We start from the raw sequence: 23,279 nt of genomic DNA, 5'->3' as shown, positions 1-23,279 counted from the left end.
CTTGGCTCCTTTCGTTTGAAAAAGTTCATTTAACATTCGACTTGCGTGCATCACGATGCAGCACGGTTACAAGACGACGACACGAGGAACGAGCATACCCAATCACCTTTGGATGAATGTCCAACGGTACTTGATCTTTTCTTCCGTTGCTATCGTTCCCCACGCATTTTCTTGATACTTATTAGATCAACCATTTTATTTATCAATTGTTCATTATAAAAAAAACGCATTATAACAATAATCAAAAAAAAAAAATAAATAAATAAATAAATAAAAATAAAAAGAATCAAGTAAATCCAAAAATACATCCTTGTATCTAAATACTCGAAAATATCTTTTGTTTGTTATAATTATTTTTTTTTTTAAATAAAATACATAAAAAATAAAAAAATAAATAGACAAGGATAAACCTTATAGCAGATATTCTGTTATCATTAAAGGTGGATGATATTTCTTTTATTTTTTCTTTTTATTTATTTTCCTTTGTGTTTTTTTTTTCTTTTTTTTTTCTTCTAATTCTTGCTTAATATTTTAATTTTTATTATTTAAATTTTAGGCTTTCTCACCAAGCAACAAGTATGTGGTTTCGGTCGGTTCTCAGCACGACATGATAGTAAACGTTTGGGATTGGAAAAATAACGTCAAGGTTGCTTCTAACAAAGTCTCAAGCAAAGTCAAGGCAGTGTGTTTCGCTGAAAATGGTAATTATTTCGTCACCGTAGGCAACCGACACGTGAAGTTTTGGTACCTGGAATATTCGCGTAGTGCCAAGGTAATTAAACGATTTAATTGAAAAACAAATATATATATATATATATATTCCTTTTTAAAATGACAACGATGTTAAATTATATTATCTACGAAATAGTACAAGGAACCCGTGCCTTTGATGGGCCGATCAGCTATATTAGGTGTACAACGAAACAACGATTTCGTCGATGTAGCCTGCGGCAGAGGAGAAATGGCGGATTCGACATACGCCATCACAAAAACCGGTCTCCTATGCGAATTCAATAATCGAAGGCTCTTGGACAAATGGGTCGAGCTTCGGGTAAGGTTTCCTTTTGAAAAGACGAAAAAGCTCTTACGAGATTTATCTTACGATAAAGATCCGATAATCCAATGACCCTTCTTTTCCTTTTTTTTTTTCTTCATCTGGTTTTTTTTTTATTTTATTTATTTTTTTTTTTTATTTTTTTTTTTATTTTTTTTTTTTTAGACGAGCAGCGCGAATTGCATGGCGGTTGGTGATAAATATATTTTTATTGGTTGTGCCGAGGGTATCGTCAGGTGTTTCAGTCCCAATACGCTGGAGTTTATCACGACTTTACCAAGAACACATTATTTAGGAGTTGACGTAGCCCAGGGATTGTCGATAAGGTAATACTATCGATAACCAACATTATCCATATATCGTTTGTCATTCTTTTATTAATATATTAAAATATAAATAATGTGTTTTATCGTTAAAGTCATATGTCTCAGCACCCAGCTAACGCAAGGTATCCGGATGCTATAGCATTAGCTTTCGACGAACGTAACAATAAATTAACATGCGTCTACAACGATCATAGTATTTATGTTTGGGATGTAAGGGATATAAGGAGGGTTGGTAAATCCCATTCTTTTCTCTATCATTCCGCATGCATATGGGGTGTTGAGATGTATCCAACAGGAACGGACTCGATAGGATCTATGCCGGCTGGTAGTTTTATCACTTGTTCCAGCGACGATACCATTCGCGTTTGGAATCTCGAGAAAGATGTATTCTCGAATGACACATTGTATAAAAGGAACATATATAGTAGCGTGAGTTGATTTTATTTGATTTTGGATTAACCCTAGTTCGTGGTGCCAGACTTTAAAATAATTTTAAGTTGTACTGCTGCATTTAACGTGCATTAAACATACCAGGCACTTTGAACAGCTGTCATTTAAACAGAATGAATAATTTTTACTTCAAAAAAAAAAGAAAAAAAAAATACTGTGTACTCCTTGAAATCTTGGAAATAATAATCGGTAGGTTTAAAAACGCATTTCCAATTCAGTCATTATAAAAAAAAACATTCATGAATCATGCTACGCGTAAATTGTTTTAATTGAGTTCAAAGTTAGTCTGAGATGACCTACCACCTTACAGGCATGATTAGAGTTAAACGAGTTCATTTCTCATAACGTGATTTTCATTCTTACTTATTCTTTATTTTGATCATAGGAATTGTTAAAAGTCCTTTACGTGGATGCAGAATTAACGTATCTTAAGGATTTGGATTTAGCTGCTGCCGGATCGACCGAAAAAAGCGATGCTTCTTACGACGGTCGTAATGGCGTAAGATCGATAAGAGTCAGTCCTGATGGGAAACATCTTGCGTCTGGCGATAGGTGAGATTTTAGATTTTTACAGATTAATATGTTAATCGTTAAAATAATATTAAACTAATATAAAAATTATATAAGAATATTATATATAAAAAAAAAATTATATAAGAATTAAAAGTTATACATATATAACATATAATTTTAATATTAAATATTATTTTTATTATTACGATAGATTAATACGTTAAAATAATATTAAACGAAGTTAATGTATCTTTTCGATAATGCAATATTCGTAAAGTTTAATAAATAAAATATACGAAAGAATATTCTTTATATATTTCATAAATTATATAAAAATATAATATATTATAAATATATTTCATATAAAATTATATATTATATACAAAAATATATATATACAATCTTTATATATTTTATATATGAAGGATATTGTTACATGAAAATTATATAACATATATAACAATATAATCTTTATGTCAAATATTATTTTTATTACGATAGGAACTATAGTTATATATAATATTTCTGTTAAACGTTATATATATATATAATATTTAACAGAAATAATATATATATAAATTTAACAGAAATATATATAAAGGAAGCAACAAAAAAAAATAGAATTTTAAAAATCTTTTTATGCGTGTTATTTATCGCGTCAATTAAATTATCATCCACTGGAGATGATTTTAAATATATATTTATATATTCTAGATCGGGAAATATACGTATCCATGACGTTTCCACCCTGGAAGAATTGTGTTTAATAGAGGCTCACGACGCGGAAGTACTTTGTCTCGAATATTCGAGGTTTTCGCAATATTCTGTTGAAACGCCAAGACTTTTGGCAAGTGCTTCGAGGGATCGATTAATTCATGTATTCAGCGTCGATCAGGATTACAATTTTTCACAAACCTTGGACGATCATAGCTCGTCGATTACCGCCGTGAGATTTTTTAATCAAACTAATCAAAGTAATCAGCTGCAAATGGTGTCTTGCGGGGCTGACAAGAGTATCATCTTTAGGCAATTGCAATCCGTAAGATACATATATATATTTATATATTTTTTTTATTCTTTTTGCTTTAGGAAAAAAAACTCTCGATAAAGATGATTGAAAATAAGCGTTGTATGTGTTATTATGTTTTTTTTTCTTTTTTTCTTTTTTTTTATAGACACCAGGCGGAATGCCACAATTCGCCAGAGGTCATAACGCTCAGGGAAAGACAACGTTATACGATATGGAAGTGGATTCTGGACAAAAACATGTTTTAACTGCCTGCCAAGATAGAAATATTAGGGTTTATAATGTAACTACCGGGAAGCACAGTAAAACGTTCAAAGGATCCGTCGGCGAAGATGGATCCCTCATTAAAGTTGTCTTAGGTAAACAGATCATTGGATTTATCATTAAAAGTAATCACAAAAAAAAAAAAAAAGAGGAGAAAAAAAATGAGGAAAAAAATTTAATTAAAAATTATTGTTATCGAATATAATATCTAATGCATATTAATGTTTACAATGATTAACATAAATGACATTGCGACGATATAAAGGAATGAAAGATATTTATTAAAATTTATTCTTTCGTTTTGCATAATTCGTTTATCGTCTTTTCGTGTGACTTGCGACAAAAAAAAAAATTTTGTTTAAAACCGTCGGATTCGAGAAATTTTTAAACGATTAAAACCCATACAAACAACGATATAATAATATGATGTAGAAATATTATATATATATATATATATATCTCTGATATTTACAGATTCGTCAGGAATTTACGTAGCTACCTCATGTACAGACAAGACATTATGTGTTTACGATTATTATAGTGGTGAATGTATGGCAACCATGCTCGGTCATTCAGAATTAGTGACAGGATTGCGTTTTAGCTCGGACTGTCGTCACCTCGTTTCTGCGAGTGGTGACGGTTGCATATTTGTTTGGCGTGTGCCTCACGATATGGTTGTGACGATGCAAGCGCGACTCGCTCAACAGGCAATGCGTGCTGGAAAGTAAGATACATACACTTTCTTTTCTTTTCTTTTTTTTTTTTTTTTTTTTTTGTAAACGTAACAGAAAAATGAAATATTGCGACGTTGCGTTTTTTTTTTCTTTTTTTTCTTTTTTTGAGAGTTGCAAGTTAATTTTTTTTTCTTTCTTTCTGTTTACGACAGAAGGCCACCACAGGTCAATGGTAGTGGAATTGAAATACAGTTAGATAATGAAACGTTTGGATCACCGCCACCAGAATTTCTCGATCCAAATGCAAATCCTGCCCCTCAAAATGTTGGTGTCGATTATAGATTTAGCGTTGGTCAATTACCTCTCTGGGCGAAGAAACAAATTAATACGACGACCGTCGAAGAAACAACGACGGTTAGTTCGACCGTTCGACCGCTTAGCGTAGATTTACCAAAAGGAAGATGGGCTCAAAGGGTACAACAAGGTGATGGTATTACCGTCAAATCCGTTTACGATAGCGATGAGGTCATACCCTTTCCTCCTCCTCGTGGAAGCGTCGATTCTGATGGAGGTGGAGGAGGTGGTGGTTCAAAGGACAGTTCTATCGACAGCGGTACCGAAACCAAATGCAGTAGCGATTATCGTCGTGATACTATCATTCTCAAAAGGGTTAGTTTACATTGATTACAATATATATATATATATATTTTTTTTATTTATGTTTTAATACATATTATTTAACATATTATTAAGATAGAATAATATATGTTTTATTATATATTATATGAAGGAAAAATGATAATAAGATATAAAAGTTAATCAAAATAAAAATCATAACTTATATTATCATTTTGATAATTCCATTTTAGGAAGAGGAAGAAAGTGTATTTCAACCATGTCCAGATAGTTACAGAGAATTAACCAATGAAACAAAACAGGTATTAATGAGTCAAATTTAACGATATTTACGATGCATCTCCTTTTTTTTATTTTTTTTTTTTTTTTTTTTGCATGAATATGTTAATAATCCACGATTATAAATCATAAATATCATTCGTCGTCATATTTAATCTCTCAATGGTAACAATTTGTTATAATTATTTTATAATTGTTAGCTTTGCTGATCGTTTTACGTGATAATTTTTCTATTTTGCCTTTATCAAATATTAATGTTATCTTTTTCATTTCCATTTTCTTCTTCTTCTTCTTTTTTTTTTTTTTTTTTGTGTTGATCCTCATTTTATTTCACCGACCAACGTAGGTGATCGGTGGTAACGTGACGATTGCTAGAGGTAACAATATCACGGAAGTGACACGCCAATCAAGAAGTCGTCATCACACTGATGATAGCAGTCTTGGGAGTTTTAAATTCGAGGTATTGCTTGCTTATACTCGACGCGTGCGAGTGCCTGCAGCACACTCATGGATTAAAAGCTATGATAAAATTTTTATAACTATGTTAAAGTAAAACTGATATCGTTCGATAAGAAAATATTTTTAAAATAAACGATACTTCATTATTCTAAGCAACACATTTTTTTTTTTTTTTTTTTTTTAATCATAATTTTATTGCTTTTGCATTATACGTGTGTCGTTAGCTTTTTTTCTTTATTTACTTATTTAATTCTTTTTCTTTCCCTTTTTTTTTCTTCTTTTTTGGTTTCCCTCTTTTTTTTCGTCGTTATTGCTCTATGTAATAGATATAATCTAACTTCAATCGTTTATGAATAATAAGATAAAAATAGTATATGTATGTACATACATATATATATATATGTGTGTGTGTGTGTGTATATATATTAACACATATATACATATACACACACCATTATTTGTATTTATTTAATATTATTTTATTTAGGATCATGAAAGTACGGAACATGATGGTGACGTAGAAGATTATTCCGAGGGAGAGAATGGTACGACTGGTTCAGAAAAATCACATCATAGATTAATGTATTATCCACCACAAGAGGATACTGTATCGAATCAGTTTACAGTAAATGCGATGGACGTTGAAGAACTTCGAAGGTATGTTTAATTCGTTTGACAATTCGTTATTATATTTTTATATTGTATTTCGTATTGAAATAAAATCTATTTGTTAAATCACGGTCGATCATAGATCTCAAAGGCGGCAGAAAAAGCCAAGAAATACAGAAAGTGGACGAACGAGCGAATTAACTGCATCCGGTAGCCAAGATGATTCCGATTCGGAAGGTGGAGCGTCAACGCCAAGTGCCGAAAGAAATCCATTATCAATGTTATCAGAAGCAAGCTCGGAGGGTTTCGATCAAATTACGAAACAAAGTCATCGCGAGAAATATTTAAAAAATGCATTCGAGTCTCTTAGCGGCGCCGAAGAACCAACAAATCGTGTAAAAACAACCAGTATTAGTTCTCAATTTCATGGAAGGTAATAATTTGTCGGATAATAATTAACAAATATTATCATTGAACTTATAAATACAATAATCTTACTGCGTTCCTTTTCATAATTATATATATTAGGGTAAATAATGGTTCAGAAAGTAACAATAGCAACAAAGTACGTAATGCAGCGGTAGTAAATGCAACGAAACATGCCAGGGGTGATGCGGATATTGTTAAGAAACGAGAGGAATTACAAAGAAGAATAGAAGAGACCAGAAGAAAGCTGCAAAGCGTAAGATTATATAACTTTTTCTATTTTTTTTTTTTTTTTTATTTTTTTAATATGATAAATTCGTTGACAATGTTATATTCTGTTTTAAAGGTCGGGTACAGGTCATCCTTAAAAAGCAGCCAGAGCATTTCTGATTTAAGCAGCCATATACCAGAGAAACATCATCGTTCAAGTAGACTTAACACAGGTAACAAATTGGGTGAACAAAACAAATTTTCAAAGCCAATTAATCCTTGCAAACCTATGCCAAATCCAAAACCCGCGTTTAAACCGCAACAACTCATTAACAAAGTCCAAGGTGTTGGGAATGCTTTATCTAAATCAGATATATCAAATGAACAGTGCAGCTTAAATTATGATAATAATAAAACAACATCGTGTGTAAGTGAAAAGACAATACCATCTCTTAACCGTCCACTAACACTTACATTAAAGAAAACTGAAAAGTATAAGCTGTCATTGAATAAGCCCAATCAATCATTACCCGAATCTCCTGTATGCGAGGAATTAAAACTGTTGAAGGAACATTGTAAGAAAAACGTTAGTCGTTTCGCAAGATTCGCACAAAAGAGAAGATCCTGTAGTTATTTTATCGGTCTCGACGATAACGAGGAAGAAATGGAAAATCTGGCAAAGTCGTTTGAGAGTTTGCCAGCAATGAACGAACGTAATATTGAAAATTTGAAGCAAACGATTGACGACGGTGACGATGGTAATGGAAATTTCAGCGATGATTCATTGGAAGGCGATTTCAAAAATCCACCGCGACGTTGTGTTAGCGATTATCAAATTAACATACATATGGACAGTAGTAGTCATGTAGATAATAAAAGTTATCCAAATTATCAGACTTATCAAAGGAGGATTTTAACAGGTTCGCAAGAAAGTATATTGTCGGATGCTTCGGTCGAATCATTTTCAAAAGGTAGCGCCGAAATATTGGATTGTAATAACTACGATCATGACAGGCACTCCAGCGCAAGTTTTTTCTTATCGAAACGTAAAACACAAGTTGGAAGAAGTCAGGAGAGCATATTAACTGACGAATCGGATTATCAAATGTTTCCATTACAGAAGAACGTTGATCATAGAAGTACAGAAAGCGTTTTAACGGATGACTCGGATTCGTTGGTTAAATCGGCACCGTTAGAAATGTTATTTGATTCACATTACAAAAGAAAACGACAAAATTCCGAAACGTACAGTGGAAATCCTAACAACGAAATTGAAACTACAAACAATACACAAACATCGACGGATGATACCACTTTGTGCAGGGCTGTATTTAGATCAAAATCCCTTCAAGATACAAGAATGTGTAAAGCTAAAAATGATATTAATTTTAGCGAGGATAACGCACAACCGGCTACGTGTATATATTATGAATTCAATTTTGACAATGATAATGAGAAAAATTCGGATATTAGAATAATGGCCAATTCCGATGCAATGTCAAGAAGCAACAGTTTAAAGGTATCAAAGGAGCCACATTCAATGCTGATATTAAACGACTTCGTGGCGCATAAACCACCAAAACCAAAGAGAAATTCATCGCGTACCCAAAGTATGCGTAACAGAGCAAGACCAGCATGGAATAAATATAACATGGACTCGTCCTCGTCACAATCGACAATACAAAACATCGAACCAATTAATTACTCCGCGACTTTACCCGCTAACTTATCTCATTTAAGTTATAAAACAAGGAACGACGAGGATTCTTCTAAACAAAATCGAAAGGACGGCGATGCCAATTCAAAAAGATTCGAAGAATTTTTACAATCCGCTAAATATTCATTGCAAGCTACGAACGACGAAACGAATGATAGAAATATATTTTTCAATCAACAAACGCGTTTAACAGATAAGAAGATAAACATAGGAGGAATACCACCGTACAATCCTGAAAATACTTTGGATAGATACAAACGACAGAATGTTAATGAACCTTCTCGTATAATGTCCAACGAGGAAGATAATGCCAGTCACGAAAGGGACAACATATGTTCTTTTGAAAATCAAATACCAACGAAGGATACAATGGAAACTTATGACTCTTTAGAACCCAATGTTACATCATCTATCGATTTACATGGAACCCAACTCGAATCAAACAATTCCAATTTACAATCAACGAACGCGCGCATTGATAATTTGGATGCTAGCGTTGACGTTAGGATAACACGTGCCATAGAAGGAACCGTTAAATTATTATCCAAAGAATTTGAGAATTTAGTTAGAAGGGAACAATACTTCATGAAGGAAAAATGTTTGCGTTTAACTCATTGTCCCGAAACAAGTGAAAACTTTGCCAAGCTTGAGGCCGAACGTGACAGTAGATATTGCACTATTAGACGTGACATACGTATTCATTCCGGTGGCGAGGATAGCGATTGCGCCGATATATCAACGATGGATAAATCATTGATGGAAAGTGGTTCCTCTACGTCAGCATCGAGTTGCACGAATTCCCCTAAACGGATGTGGCCACCTGCGTCACGATGTCAGAGTCACATGAAGTGGACAAAAACTTTGCCCACTATTAATCAAGCAACTATTCCCACGAAACATCTTTATGCAGGTACTTAAAGTGGAGTCCAAAATATCAAGTAATTAATATACGTAGAATTTATGAAACAAATTTAGACGTGAGATATATATATATATATATATATATATATATATATATGTGTATATGTATATGTATATGTATATGTATATGTATATGTATATGTATATGTATATGTATATGTATATGTATATGTATATGTATATGTAATGTAGCTCATATATATATATATATATATATATATATATATATTCGAACTTTCTTCTCATTACCGTTTTCATTGAATCGTATTAAAATAGCGTGTGTATTTTATTTTTTTTTTTTTTTGCTTATAATAGACACCTTCGTTAGTCAGGCAAGCACGATATATACACAAATAATAAATACGTCTATGTATAAAAAAAAAGTAAGATTAAAGTAAACAATTTATAATAATAATATACCACAGAGTAACATTGACAGTCGCATATAAAATTGCATAGATAATTATCGCGCATATTACAGTAATAATATAATAATGCATACAAAAAAAAAATAATATTCCTCTATTATATTTTTTTTAGCTTTTCGATATGAATGCAATAAAATGATGTACAATTAAAAAACAATGTATAATACATATAAATTAATTGCTTGAGAAAATGCTATTGTCTATGTTTATACATATATATATACATATATTTTAAATATTTAATTAGAAGACTCGTTTTCACAAAGACAGCAATTACTTTTCAGTTTGAATGCCTTTATTTACAAAGTTATGGCTTCATATGTGTATAATATTTTCCAGTTTTTACTTCTTTCGGAATGACTTGCTAAATTGCGGCATGTTTTATCATCCTTTTTATATAATTCATCCTGCTTTCCTATTTTTATCCCATATCTGCCTTATCACAAAATAATGTATATTAATTTCATTAATATCATATATATTTTATATAAATTTTCTTTTTTTCTTTTCATTTTATTTCATTATTTTATATAATATTTATCTTTTAGTTGGATAAATGAAAAAACAAGAAAAGAATATATATGTATATTACATATTAAATTAAATTAATAGTAATATATATTATAATTAATCTAATTTAATATGTACTATATATATATGTGTGTGTGTGTGTGTGTATGTATATATATATATATATATATATATATATATATGTTTATATGATACACATGTCAAAAAATAAAAGATAAGCATTTATATTTGTTATAAAATTACATTTGCGTTGTGTCAAAATGTAGTTTAGTGCATGTGTGTGTGCATTGTCAACAGTTGGCAGTAATGGGGGGCGAATCTCGTCAAAAGTTATTGACAGTGAAGAAGAGGGGAGTGGCATGAGACGTGCCTGTTCATTAAGTGATCTTTCTGTCAGCCCATCAAATAGATTACTGCATGGTCCTGTACAAGGTATTCCTTTCATGCAACATATTTTATTTTAATTTTACATGCTTCGATAATTAAATGAATGATGATCATTTTTACCTTTTTTTTTCTTTTTTTGTCTTTTTTTGTACTTTCACTTTTTTTTTTGTTCCTTTTTTTTTTTTAATCCAATTCTATATAATAAGTGTATTATAATAAGTGGTATTAATTAGTATAGATGTATTTTATTTGATAAAAATAAAAGAATTTGTCTATATATTTATATTCATTTTAATTGAACAAAATAGTTTCAGGAAAAGTAAATACTAAAAATATTAGTACATCGTCAAGAGGTAATTCTGGGAATATAAATATTGGCAATCAGTTAAGACATTCAACCACGAAAAATCATTCAAATCACATGACAAGAAGTAGTAGCGTCGGTGTATTAAATCAGGTATCATACATTATTAAATTTATAATTAAATTAATAGACTAGGAAATGATCAATACGTCAAATTTTTATTAACGTAAATATCTGTTCGTTTTATTAACAGAGTGATTCAGAATCTGATGCTGGTGTATCAGTAGGAGGAAGAGGATGGAACAATCAATCTGGAAATAATAGAATGAGTGGCTTAATGAGGCCAACGATTAGTTCACAAAATAAAATCAATCATCAGATTAAATCGAATTCCTCATCAAGTAATAATCTTCCTTCTATTCTAAGGCGACGGGGTATGCAGGGAGCTTACTCTAGCGGTAATTACAAATTTTGTTTCTTCTTTTTTTTTTCTTTTTTTTTTTCTTTTTTTTTTCTTTTTATAAAAATACTTTCCATTTAAAATCCTAGAAACTCATAACATTCCTTTTTTTATATATATACATATATATATATACAACAATAGTAAATCTAAGTCAAGTTGGTAATCAAGAAGATTCAAGTTCAGAAGATACTTCATCTAATGGAAATGGTGTCAAGCCAGCTCTACCTCCAAGACCTAGAAGTATCAGTATCGATCATTCCTCAGCCAGGTAAATAATAATTATATTGTCAAAAAATTATTTTATAAAAATTCACATGTATCATATATGTTAATATTCTGTCATATACAAATACATATATATATAATAATAATAATAATAATAATAATAATAATAATAATAATAATAATAATTTTATAGTTTATGCCTTCCTGGTACTGCCGTTAGAAGATCTGGGTCATCTGGTCTAATAACAAATGGTCGAGGCAGTGGAAACATAATTGGTCAAAGTGGTGCAAGGTTATCAGTACCAAACAGAAATCAATTAGAACCAAGCCCTCAAGAATTACCTGTTAAAGATACAGACCGTGCCATTGATGTAGCCAGTGCCGAATGTAAGTATTACACGAGCTTATATTACAAATAATTATGTCAGTACTTGTATTCATAAATCACTATCATGATTAAATCATCTTTCTCAATCGTCTTAGCATGCAAGATTGCAGGGAATTATTGAAAGCATTGTTTGTAAATTTTTCATGTTACTAAAATTTGGTGTGGCTACAAATCCGGACACATTAATTGGTATTTCATATTAAATAGAAAAAAAAATCTTACAATAAATATTATATATTTCAATCTAATATAAACTTTACTCTTACAGTAGGCACGGATAAAGCATTAGGTAAACTAAAGACTTCTATTGAGAATGCTGTCCTGTGAAAATAATAAATCTATGAGTGTATTCAAAATTTGTAAGTGATCATGCTATAACAAAAAAAAAAAAAAATAATAAAAAAAAAAATTTTTTTATATCGTCAAAGTCACATCCAAACATAGTACAAATTAGAATCCAGTGTCCAGATTGCTGTATATATAATTGCTACATCTTCCGTTTAAATTTTCTAATGATATTTGCTAATCATGTTAGCGTCCATAGAGGCTTATTTAAAAATTACGAAGATCTATATTTGATTGAAAGAATGTTACCACCTATTATATTTATTTCTTCTTTCATAAAAATAGCTTCACCTTTGACCTATTTTCATATATTAGTTTAGTATTACATCATTATCAAATTTGTTCATCCATCATAAAATTCAATCGATTTCAGATCATTATTCAAAAACTTATTTCATATTTTATTATAAATATTTCAGCTTATAATATTGTATATGTAATACGAATAGCGTTTCCCCCCTCTTACGTTTCTTAATTTAAAATAAATTTCATCGTTCTTCCTTGTTATGCAACGAATAAATCATAAATAATCATATTAATGTTTATTACAAATTAGATCATTACATAGAAAACAATTGACGAAGATGTTGAATAATGGAGACCTCCTTTAAGAAAAAAAAAAAAAAAAGTCATTTTCCATATTTGTAGGTATCAATCATAATAGCATGGTCTCATACGGATTTTAGAAGCAAATATATACCCGCACGTTGCACGATGCTGCTATTTACTGTGTTTAAATATGAAAGAAGATAAATGTTACATTTGAAATCTTATCGTGTCTATAAATAAAATTATATTCATGATATTATTTGATAATATTTCAAAACAAATGTAACATTTATCTTAATAAAAAGAAGGAAAAAAAAAAGAGAGAAGAAAAAAAGGAAAAGAAAAAGTGAATGCGTATTTCAATAGTTTCATGGGGAAAAAAAAAATTTTTAATGCCATGACATCGTCTTTGCAGTGTCAACTCAACTATGCAATACAATTGCGGATGAGCTTACGCGAACAGCAGATAACGTTGTACAACTGTACAAACGTTTAACTATAGACAATGAGGATGATCCATCAAGAACGACCATCGATAGGGATACAATGTTACGTGGTCTAGAATCTTCTGTCAATGAAACAATGCGTACATTACGACTAGTTGTGGCAGGCGTTGAAAATCATAACGATGAAACTAGTAATAATGTTGCCCCGAACGAAGTTACCGCGAAGTTTCAAGAATTACTTGCAGGCCAAGATCAAGGGAAGGTAGTGAACATGATGCAACAATATTCAGAATTACTCTTAAATATGATGCAACAAAGGATGGGAGGGACACAATCGAGCCATACATAAAATAAAAGAAGAAAAGAAAATCCGTCCATCTGATGATAAATTGGATTATTATGCAAATGGATAATGTATTCATGTTCAAAAGCACGTACGTTTGTGATGAGTGAATAAGTATTTTCTCGGCGATAATAATAATAATAATAATAATATTAGATCACATTCCTAAGTGCAGGATATGGATATTTTGTTTTGTTTTTCTAAAGGAAAGGAAAAATATAAGAAAGAGAAAGTGAAAATGAAAATGAAAATGAAAATGAATAAATAAAAGAGAGGGACTTCGGTATTTCAGTTGCCAAGATCCTAAGTGCATATCGTAAGCACGCATATGTTCCTTTTCAATTTGTCATAGTAGTACATTGCATTCTTTGTGAGTACTTTTTGAATGAATTTAATATAAACTTAGTTCTTAAAAAGCAGATTGAACTGTCAGCAATGGAGCCTTGGGACTTGATAGGAATTATAACATGTATTACTAACTGCTGAACAGTATCATTAGAAAAAAAAAAAATAAGAAGAAGGAAAAGGAAAAAAAAAAGAAAAGGAAAAAGGAAGAAAAAAAGAACTTCATAGCACAAAATATATTATTTTTGACTAATTCTTAAGCACTATAATGGTTCGCACTTGGAGATGAGGAAATCTTCAACGTCGTTCAATGTAGTACTTGTTATTAATCAATACAATTTGATGATAAATATGCTGAGGAAGGAACGTGTGAAAATAACCGGATAAACTCCAAATAATGTCATATGGTATAACTTTAGGACATTTATTTATCCTATTTATAAAATCAAATGTGTCGAATTTGTGCGTATTTTATCTTGAGGCCATATGCCGGGAAATGCCAATTAACTAAAGACTATTAGTATAGTATCCACAACAAACATACATATATGTATATTTATCAAATATTGAATGGTATTATAACGTAATATTAGTATTCTTGTTATGTAACCAAAGGGGTTGTCTGTACCTATGGTAAAAAGGGAAATTCTTTTCCCCTCCTAAATGTTTAAAAAGCTTTTAGACAGTCCATTAATAAAAAAAAAAAAAAAAAAAAAAAAAATAATATACAGTATATAAACTTGCCAGAATAAGAAAGCGCCTAGTTACTAAATTACTATATTAAGAAGTATAACCAGGCTTTTCCAGATATAGAAAAATGTAGGGTGCAAATATATGATTATATATTTCACATAACGTTATTTATAATTATTGAAATTTTCTTTCTTTTAAATGTTTACGCATTGTTAATACTTTTTTTGTCGAAAATAGTAAAAAAGTTTTTAGTTGTTGTTAATATAAAATTGTACAAAGAACCGGGAGAAATATTTTTTACTTTGATTTGTAAAACTGATTGAAATTTACAATCGATATTTGCACGAACTACCAATTTGATGTTACCTTATAATAATGGCATATTTTGTCATAGGAATTGACCTATACTTGCATATTTTTCCACGTAAACATATTATTCCTAAGAGTACTTCTCACAGTTCCAAAACATCATAAATTTCAATTAGAATTTGGCAATGATATTGTCCAAAATTTTTTATCAATGACATCACAATTATAAAATCATAAGGACCTGCAAACTATAGTTAGAATATTATTGTACCTTGTTGGAATATCTTATACATGAATATAAAAAATATGCAAAGAATAGTAGAAGACTTCTACTAAAACAATAAAATATACATATTATATATTTTCAATCATAAAACTGGCAGAGAGATTAAAAATACATTATTATACTTCACACATATAATTTTCTAAAATGCATTAGTCCGTCTAGAATATTATTTTTTAATCCATACATTTGTTATTTTCGAAAAATTCATAAAAATTGAAGTCTTCTGCAAATATCTTTGGGAATTATTTTAATAAGAATATTTTATGAAAAAAAACAAAAAAAAATAAAAAAAATAAAAAAAAGAAGAAAAAAAGACAAAACAAGATACAGACAAAATCACAAAGAAAAACAAATATGTTTGCATTTCCTTGTGTAAAATTTCGTACAATTTCTGTATGTAGTTCGATAAATTAGACGTCGTCTATATATGAGTATGTATGTATGTGTGAGTAGTAGAAGTTAAATTTCGAAAGCTAAAAAAAAACTTTGCTGCGAAGCCTGCAATACTGAATAATAATTGATGCACGATTATAATATTTAATCAATCATATTCTCGAACGGACGGAATTGTACTGTGGAATAATACATCTGAAATGTATAATATTTAACGATTTTAACATTTGCAGAAAAATGTAATCTGTTTTCTATTTTTTTTTTTTTTTGTTTTGTTACGTTGTAAGTTCTTTCTTGTTTATTATAACATTCTCACATTGTATGTAATGTATAAAAAGTGCCATTTAGGTTAACAAATCTCATTCAGCAATACACATAAAAACACAGATTCCTATATAATGTGCTGCTTTTAATATTATATGAAAGAATACTATTTAAAAATATTTTATATATATAATCAATTTTCTTTGGTAACATCACTGCTAATCAATCCTTATTAGTTTTACATGAAATTATAATTATTTATTTCTGTGAGATTTAATAATTAATAATGTAAAGATTAAAAAATAATCAACAGATATAGAAAACAAAATGTTTACGAAAAAAGATTTATATTCCTGAAAATAATTAAAAACAAAAAAAAAAAGAAAAAAGAAAAAAGATAATAATATAAAAAAAAAAAAAAAAAAAAAAAAGAAAAGAAATAACCACATACGAGCAACAAACTCTAGTATATGTAAAATTTTTTAACTGGTATCAGCATTTTTGTAATATGTATTGCTAGAAAATGAACATGAGTGTAGAAAGAGAAACATATGCAATTTGAACAACAAAGTACTGAATCTCATTATGCATCTAAACGTATTTAATTAAACTCATGTAAGAACATATTCTCATTCCAAATTATCACTTTCATGCTACATTAATATCATCTACAATGACATTTCATAATTAAAAATTACAGTGGCTTTGTATATTACGTGCGTTGTATTAAGTTATACGATTATGGAATATATAATAGGTTATCCATTTTTTTTTTAAATGTACATATTTATTTGAGCTCCGTAAGTAGTAAATGACTTCATAAAAAAATATAGATGCCAAATGTAACAATTCTTCATAAATATCTTTTAGCATTTCATTTTGTATATTATATTAATAATTAATAATATAATAATGTGTATTATCTAAAATGTTAATGTTCTATTAATTTGTTCTACTTTATCATCGTATTTTTTTTTTCTTTTTTTTTCTATCGAATCCATTCATTGTTTCTTTAAAGAAGGATATGAACTATATTTATAACATTATAAATTATATATGTTATTAGATAAAAGCTTGATATGAAAAAAAAAAGAAAAAAATATATAGTGACAGACAAAAATTTAATGACGAAAATTAGAGAGATTTTATTCAAGTGCCAATTCTGATAAATATATAATTTTCCTATACAGCAGCAATATATTATCTAATAATAATTAATTCTATTAAATCTTATTAAAATATTAAATTATTATAATAGTAATAATTTTATTTAACGTGTAATAAATTTTGAGATAAATATCAGTTTTTTTAAAACTATTAACTTTGTAATTAATATGATAATAAAAACAATTAATCAGAATTATTGAGACTGAGAGTATGTAACGGTAGTAGTAGTAATGTAGCAAAATAAGGTTTGCTGATATAACGTATGTATATAGTTAGATAGTTAACAGCGATTACGAGTATTCATTCAAATCAGACGTTAGGACAATTTTATATAATAGTTAATGACAAATATTTCTTGGGAAATTTTCTATATGATCATCAGTTGACGACATTTACATAGATAATATTAGATGGTTGTGTAATTTCTGTCGTATTTCATTCGTAAAAAGATAAAATTGTTTTTGATGCCAATTAAACGAAAACAGTTATAGATAATATTGGCCAGAATATTACAAATTATATAAACTTTAATTTTATCAAAAGAATACGACAAAAATTATATTGCAATCTAATAAATAAGATTATTGTCCATAAAAATTAAGACTATCTTTTTTTTTTTTTTTAAGTTAGTAAAAATCACTATTTATGATTCAATTTAAAACAATATTTCATTTATCCTTGTTTTCATCATTGTATCTTTTGCATGCTGTAAATGGCAATGACAAAAGGAAACAAAAATTAATAACATAATTGGAATGAGGCAATGATGCTCCCTATAAAATTAGTATAATAATTAATATTTTGGCATTTCTATTAATAAAAATTTCATAAATTATATTATATATATTCGAATGCACATAAATTCAGCATAAAATTCTATCGTAGCTTTCAGTTTCACTTTCCCATTGAACGTAATTCTTCCAGCTATAAAAAAAAAATCGATAATAATAATAATAACAACAACAACAATAATAATAATAATAATAATAATAATAATAATAATAATAATAATAATAATAATAATTACATATTGCATTTAAAAATACATTGAAAAGTTTTGAAGAGTAATATATTTTAAGACTTTACCTCCTTTTCTTCATCTACTTCATCCTCCTCGTCCTCCTCATCAGAACCATGGACAGAGGCTGCAGGAGTAGTATGTCTTGAAGATGATGGTGAAGGTGGTTCACTAATCGGTCTTGGATAACTAAATCTGCCTACACCACCCTCTGCATACTCTGATGCAAGCTCAGGATAAACAGTTGTCAATGCCTTTATTCTAGCTTGACGATAGTACTATAATTATGAATTATATTACATTTAATATTTAATGGTATTCGTATGTAATAAAAAAAAAATATATAAAATAATCAATTAACTTACGATACCAAGATTCCTCCAATCAAGGAGATCGCTCAATCTCTCGGTACGATTTCTTTGAATTATACGTTGTCTTCGACTAAGTCGAGCAAAATCGAACATATATTGTGCAAGTTGTTGAACGCTATTTTCCAAACTAATAAATCTTCGATCTACGATATAAATACCATAACTCATTGGATCGGCTATATGCTCTTGCATAAAACATCCAAATCCAGATAAATTAGTAGTTATACTAGGAATGCCCATAACAGTACATTCAGCGGGAGTATATCCCCATGGTTCGTAATAAGATGGAAATACTCCTAAATGACAACCACGAACGAATTCCTCATAATCTAATCCAAACAATGGATTTGTTGATGATAAAAATTCTGGATGGAATACCATCTGTGAAAAAGAAAAAATGACAAATTATTAGTTTTGTTATCTTTCTTTTTTTTTTTTGTTTTAAGAATCAATTACCTTCACTCTATCATTAACTGTATTGAAAAGATTACATCTTCTAATGGAATTTAAGACTGGATCATTCCAATCGTCTACAACATTATGTGTGGTAACAGGTGGTAATCCATTTCTTTGTAGAGCATACAAACATCTGAGACAAAGAAATGATATATAACAATTATGTTAATAAAATCGATTCAATGAGACGAGTTGAGAAACGTAAACGAAACATTGGTTTGCTAAGACAACATAATAGATACATATAATTATTGGCTGTGAAGTGATAATTAATTATTGAATTTAAGAGTATATTTTAATAAGTTATTGTTAATACTTGTTTCAACTTCCTACCTAAAAACTATTATAAAGTCCTAAGGTAATAAATATATACTCCTAACCTAATCATGTTCCTGTCACGTATATATATATGTTACATCCTCTGACTCATCTCATTGAACAGACTACAATATGATATCAATATACATATTCATTTTAATATCGTATACCTTTTTATTTTAATAATATCATCTTTTAAAAGAAGATCTTGTGCATCTGGCATACGACCCGACAAACATAATTCATACATTCTTTTACCCATTTTGTGTTGTATATCAGTAATTGTATCCCTTAGTGCTTTGGTTACCTAGTAATAAGAACAATAATGGTCATTCGATTTTATAAATTCTATTATAATGTAATAAGTCTTACTTACGGCATGACCACGTAATGATTCTACATTAAAATTATTAGTACGCGCTGGAAAAATAAGAAATGCAACTACAGTAATATCAGGTCTTGACGTCTTTAAATAATGATTTAATCTTGCTAAAGCTTCTATGAAAATATCAGCTCCTTTATTTCCAAACTCATAACGGCCTGCGATAAAAAAGTATAAAGTTTTGTCCAAGTCAAAATCATAATGCCTGAAAAACAAAAAAAAAAAAAAAAAAAAAGAATATAAATCATAAAAGTATAAAATAAATAATGCAACGTTGTTAACGATTCAAACAAATATGTACCCATAAAAATGGCCTCGTACAAATTCGTGTATTTTCTCTTTGCTGACGGCATGTAAATTTTGAAATTCATGTAGTGCTGCGAACTTTTTAACATTTAATCCATTTGGTGTAATAATATCAGGTTTGCGTTTGAGTAAATGTTCAGCTTCGAATCCTGTAATATCCGATACTGTTGTAAATGTATGTGCTAAATGTGTAGCTGCTCGTTCCATACAATATCTATGATAAATTTGGCGCTTCCCGGCTTCTTCATCTACACTGAACTGTAAATGAAGTAGATATATAATTCAATTTATCTAACAATATAAAAATGTTATATAAATTACCTTATCTAAATTGTTGTAAAAATCAGTCTTTCCTGCGCATAAATATCTTCCAAGGAGTGTAGCATGTGTTGTAAAGACAGTTGCAACATCAACGTGTCTTGTTCTTAATGCGATTAAACCAACACCTGCCTGCCATTCATGACAATGTACAACTACTCGTGGTGGAATAACAGAATATTGTTCTGCTGCTTTTCTGAAACATTTTAGATGCGATATAAAAATCTAAATCTTAATATAAAAATTATTTATCTGATTAAAGGATAAATATATTAAATCATATGTTTTACCTGAATTCAGAGATAAATTGACAAACTAAATATCCAAGAATTACTGCATCATTTGCTTCAATATCTAAATGAGGAATACCAAGATTGCATGTATTCCACATTTCTTGTTTATATTCATCTAATTTCCATGCTGCACTTCCAATATCAAATAAAATTATTTGAGGATTTCCATCAACTAGCCATGTTCCAGTTACAACCTCAATAAAAGTTTATATATTAAAATAATTGAAGTATCCTATAGGACACAATCACTATACACAAATCTATAGTAATAAACAATTAAACCAAAAAACTCTAGTTAAACACATTGAACTATTATTAAAAGAACTCTTATATCTAACACATAACTATACGTCCTTGATTTATATTTGTAGCCTTTGAAATGTAGCCAATTCATAACTACGCACATGTGTCTTTAACTAATACTAATCAATTCAACAATGTATTTTATTCTTGTACAATGTTCAACTCATTGTTAACATATTTTAATAATTTCTTTTATATCTAGTAATTATTGTAGAATATTTAGAATTTGTTAAAACGTACAATTAACACTTACTTTAAATCCTTGATCACGTAGAATTTGTACTGCTTGATTCAATGGGTTATGATGAGGAAAATCAGCCTCTTCGACTTCAGTTCTTGCTGTAAGTTCTTTGTACGGTCCAATAAGACAATATTGATCACCCATTTCTTCAGTAGATACATAAGCTTTAGACCGTATTACTGTGTATATACCACCAACTAAAATATAGAAATATATATAACAATATAAAAGTGAAACTTATCAAACTTATTTATCAAATGGTATATACTATTATATACATTAGTGTTTATTATAATTAATTGTACCTTTATTGGCGACCTCCCATGCAACTTCAAAATTCCAACGATTTTCATGTTGAGCTGTATAGCCACGATCCATAAATTCTAATAAATCATTGCTACTGTCTACACGGTAAAATCTTCTGGAAGCACGTTCTTTGGACATTTTGCTAGTTTATTTTTGATCTACAATTTAAAATAATGATCCATTTAATATATTTAACATTTCTTTTCTATATTAAATCTTTATTCATTCATTTTCATTCATTCATTTCTTCAACTTGTATTATTTTATAATTCACACGTTTATAAAAGCTATAATTAACAATTTGTTATTTATTTATTTTTATTATCATTTTATTTCTCACCAATTTACACAACACAAATAAACTATTGAAATTATTATTAAACTCTGATAGATAATAGAAAACAATAAAATACCGTATTAAACAAATAAAATTAATGAAATAAGATATCGAAATAGAGTTGAATATCATTCGAACATTATGCACACGTGACAAAATGATATATTATTTAAAACCAAAAGAAAAACAAGAAACCTGTATCGACTTTATTTCTCGAATGTTTCATTCATCATAGAATCCAATATTCAATTATGAATGAGATTCATATTAAAGGAAAAAGAAAAAAGTGAAAGTTTATAAAAAAAAAAAATACGCATTCGTTTTGGTATCGACACTTAAGTTCAAAGGTCAATGACAATAGAAAAATTACACCGGTATAGAAACACTTGAGAGAAAAATCTTTAAGGTATTGAAATAAAACCATTAAAATATACGTTTAAAATTCGTTAGATTTCTTACCGCTCAATCGTCTCTCCTCCTTCGTCACGAGTGTTGAAAAAAAATTTGTTTTCTATCACTCGCAGCTCAGTCAGATAGACGACGAGCCGCAGATTTCCACGCTTGAATTCGTTTGAAGGTCACCACGGACTACGGAAAGGTCACAAGGGCTTGGCTTGAAGATCGTCGGTACTTTAGGCAGATGAATAACGGCGAACGTACGATAACATGATCTCACTTGGGTCTCTTCCGTGACGAATAGATGGCACAAAATCACTCCCGGATTAATTTTCGAACGACTGAATCGTTTGTAATCATATTTCGAACGTTACGAAATTCTTTATAGGTATAGTAGAAAGTATCTACGTGCTATCTTAGGATTATGATGAGAGTGAGATGTGACGCTAAACTGCGCCCTTGAAAATTCAAACGACTAAATTTAGCGCCAAATGTTAATTCCATTTCATTTCTTTTTTTTTGTTATCTTTTTTTTTCCTCTTTTTTTCTTCTTCCTTTTTCTTTTTTTTTTTTCCTATTTTCTTTTTATCCCTTTACAACGCACATGGGCGTGGTACATATATAAATTATAATTCATTAATTAAAACGACGAACGTTGTTTACGAATGAATCTATGCGATGTCGGAATTGTTTGTTTGATTTCTTAAGTATTACGTACGTTTACTATTTTTTTTTCTTTTTTTTTCATTCTTTTTAGTTTTTCTTAGTTACGCCTTTTTTTAATTTCTTTTTTCTCTGTGAAC

The 23,279-nt window shown here is 29.2% G+C and overlaps 2 protein-coding genes across 9 annotated transcripts in view; one reads left to right on the top strand and one right to left on the bottom strand.

The window, feature by feature from the left end:
* Wdr62 (WD repeat domain 62) overlaps window positions 1-14,613 on the top strand; it is a 119,291-nt gene extending 104,678 nt beyond the window's left edge. For 5 of the 7 annotated variants that reach the window (XM_085658324.1, XM_085658328.1, XM_085658327.1 and 2 more), the window contains 21 exons: window positions 557-772; window positions 869-1,051; window positions 1,220-1,380; window positions 1,473-1,809; window positions 2,216-2,382; window positions 3,058-3,382; window positions 3,519-3,729; window positions 4,109-4,358; window positions 4,521-4,977; window positions 5,178-5,246; window positions 5,570-5,683; window positions 6,170-6,339; window positions 6,434-6,724; window positions 6,820-6,973; window positions 7,064-7,160; window positions 10,822-10,956; window positions 11,220-11,368; window positions 11,469-11,673; window positions 11,820-11,946; window positions 12,097-12,290; window positions 13,601-14,613. In XM_085658324.1, the coding sequence (XP_085514450.1) occupies window positions 557-772; window positions 869-1,051; window positions 1,220-1,380; window positions 1,473-1,809; window positions 2,216-2,382; window positions 3,058-3,382; window positions 3,519-3,729; window positions 4,109-4,358; window positions 4,521-4,977; window positions 5,178-5,246; window positions 5,570-5,683; window positions 6,170-6,339; window positions 6,434-6,724; window positions 6,820-6,973; window positions 7,064-7,160; window positions 10,822-10,956; window positions 11,220-11,368; window positions 11,469-11,673; window positions 11,820-11,946; window positions 12,097-12,290; window positions 13,601-13,980 (4,392 nt within the window). In that variant the 3' untranslated portion in view covers window positions 13,981-14,613. The remainder of the gene's footprint in view (window positions 1-556; window positions 773-868; window positions 1,052-1,219; window positions 1,381-1,472; window positions 1,810-2,215; window positions 2,383-3,057; window positions 3,383-3,518; window positions 3,730-4,108; window positions 4,359-4,520; window positions 4,978-5,177; window positions 5,247-5,569; window positions 5,684-6,169; window positions 6,340-6,433; window positions 6,725-6,819; window positions 6,974-7,063; window positions 7,161-10,821; window positions 10,957-11,219; window positions 11,369-11,468; window positions 11,674-11,819; window positions 11,947-12,096; window positions 12,291-13,600) is intronic. The other 2 variants (XM_085658329.1, XM_085658330.1) reach the window with 2 other exon arrangements.
* A 3,576-nt stretch (window positions 14,614-18,189) lies between these two features.
* On the bottom strand, window positions 18,190-23,217 carry GlyS (glycogen [starch] synthase). 2 transcript variants are annotated; one of them, XM_035863628.2, is made up of 12 exons: window positions 22,540-23,217; window positions 21,743-21,901; window positions 21,450-21,634; window positions 20,891-21,087; window positions 20,604-20,796; window positions 20,278-20,540; window positions 19,971-20,181; window positions 19,765-19,901; window positions 19,277-19,409; window positions 18,815-19,201; window positions 18,518-18,727; window positions 18,190-18,355 (listed from the first exon to the last, which is right to left on the bottom strand). In XM_035863628.2, exons 2-12 carry the CDS (start codon window positions 21,879-21,881, stop codon window positions 18,326-18,328), a joined length of 2,085 nt encoding a protein of 694 aa, XP_035719521.1. In that variant the 5' UTR covers window positions 21,882-21,901; window positions 22,540-23,217; the 3' UTR covers window positions 18,190-18,325. The 2 variants fall into 2 exon arrangements, with proteins under 2 accessions (XP_035719521.1, XP_085514457.1); XM_085658331.1 differs by lacking the exon at window positions 22,540-23,217 and adding an exon at window positions 22,276-22,425.
* Window positions 23,218-23,279: the final 62 nt, after the last annotated feature.

Source organism: Vespa mandarinia, chromosome 7 (genome assembly GCF_050613455.1).
Source record: "Vespa mandarinia isolate Hongniang chromosome 7, ASM5061345v1, whole genome shotgun sequence".
NCBI classification, from domain to species: domain Eukaryota; kingdom Metazoa; phylum Arthropoda; class Insecta; order Hymenoptera; family Vespidae; genus Vespa; species Vespa mandarinia.
The sequence above is the reverse complement of the archived record's forward strand: the minus strand, read 5'-3'. Positions and strand labels throughout refer to the sequence as shown.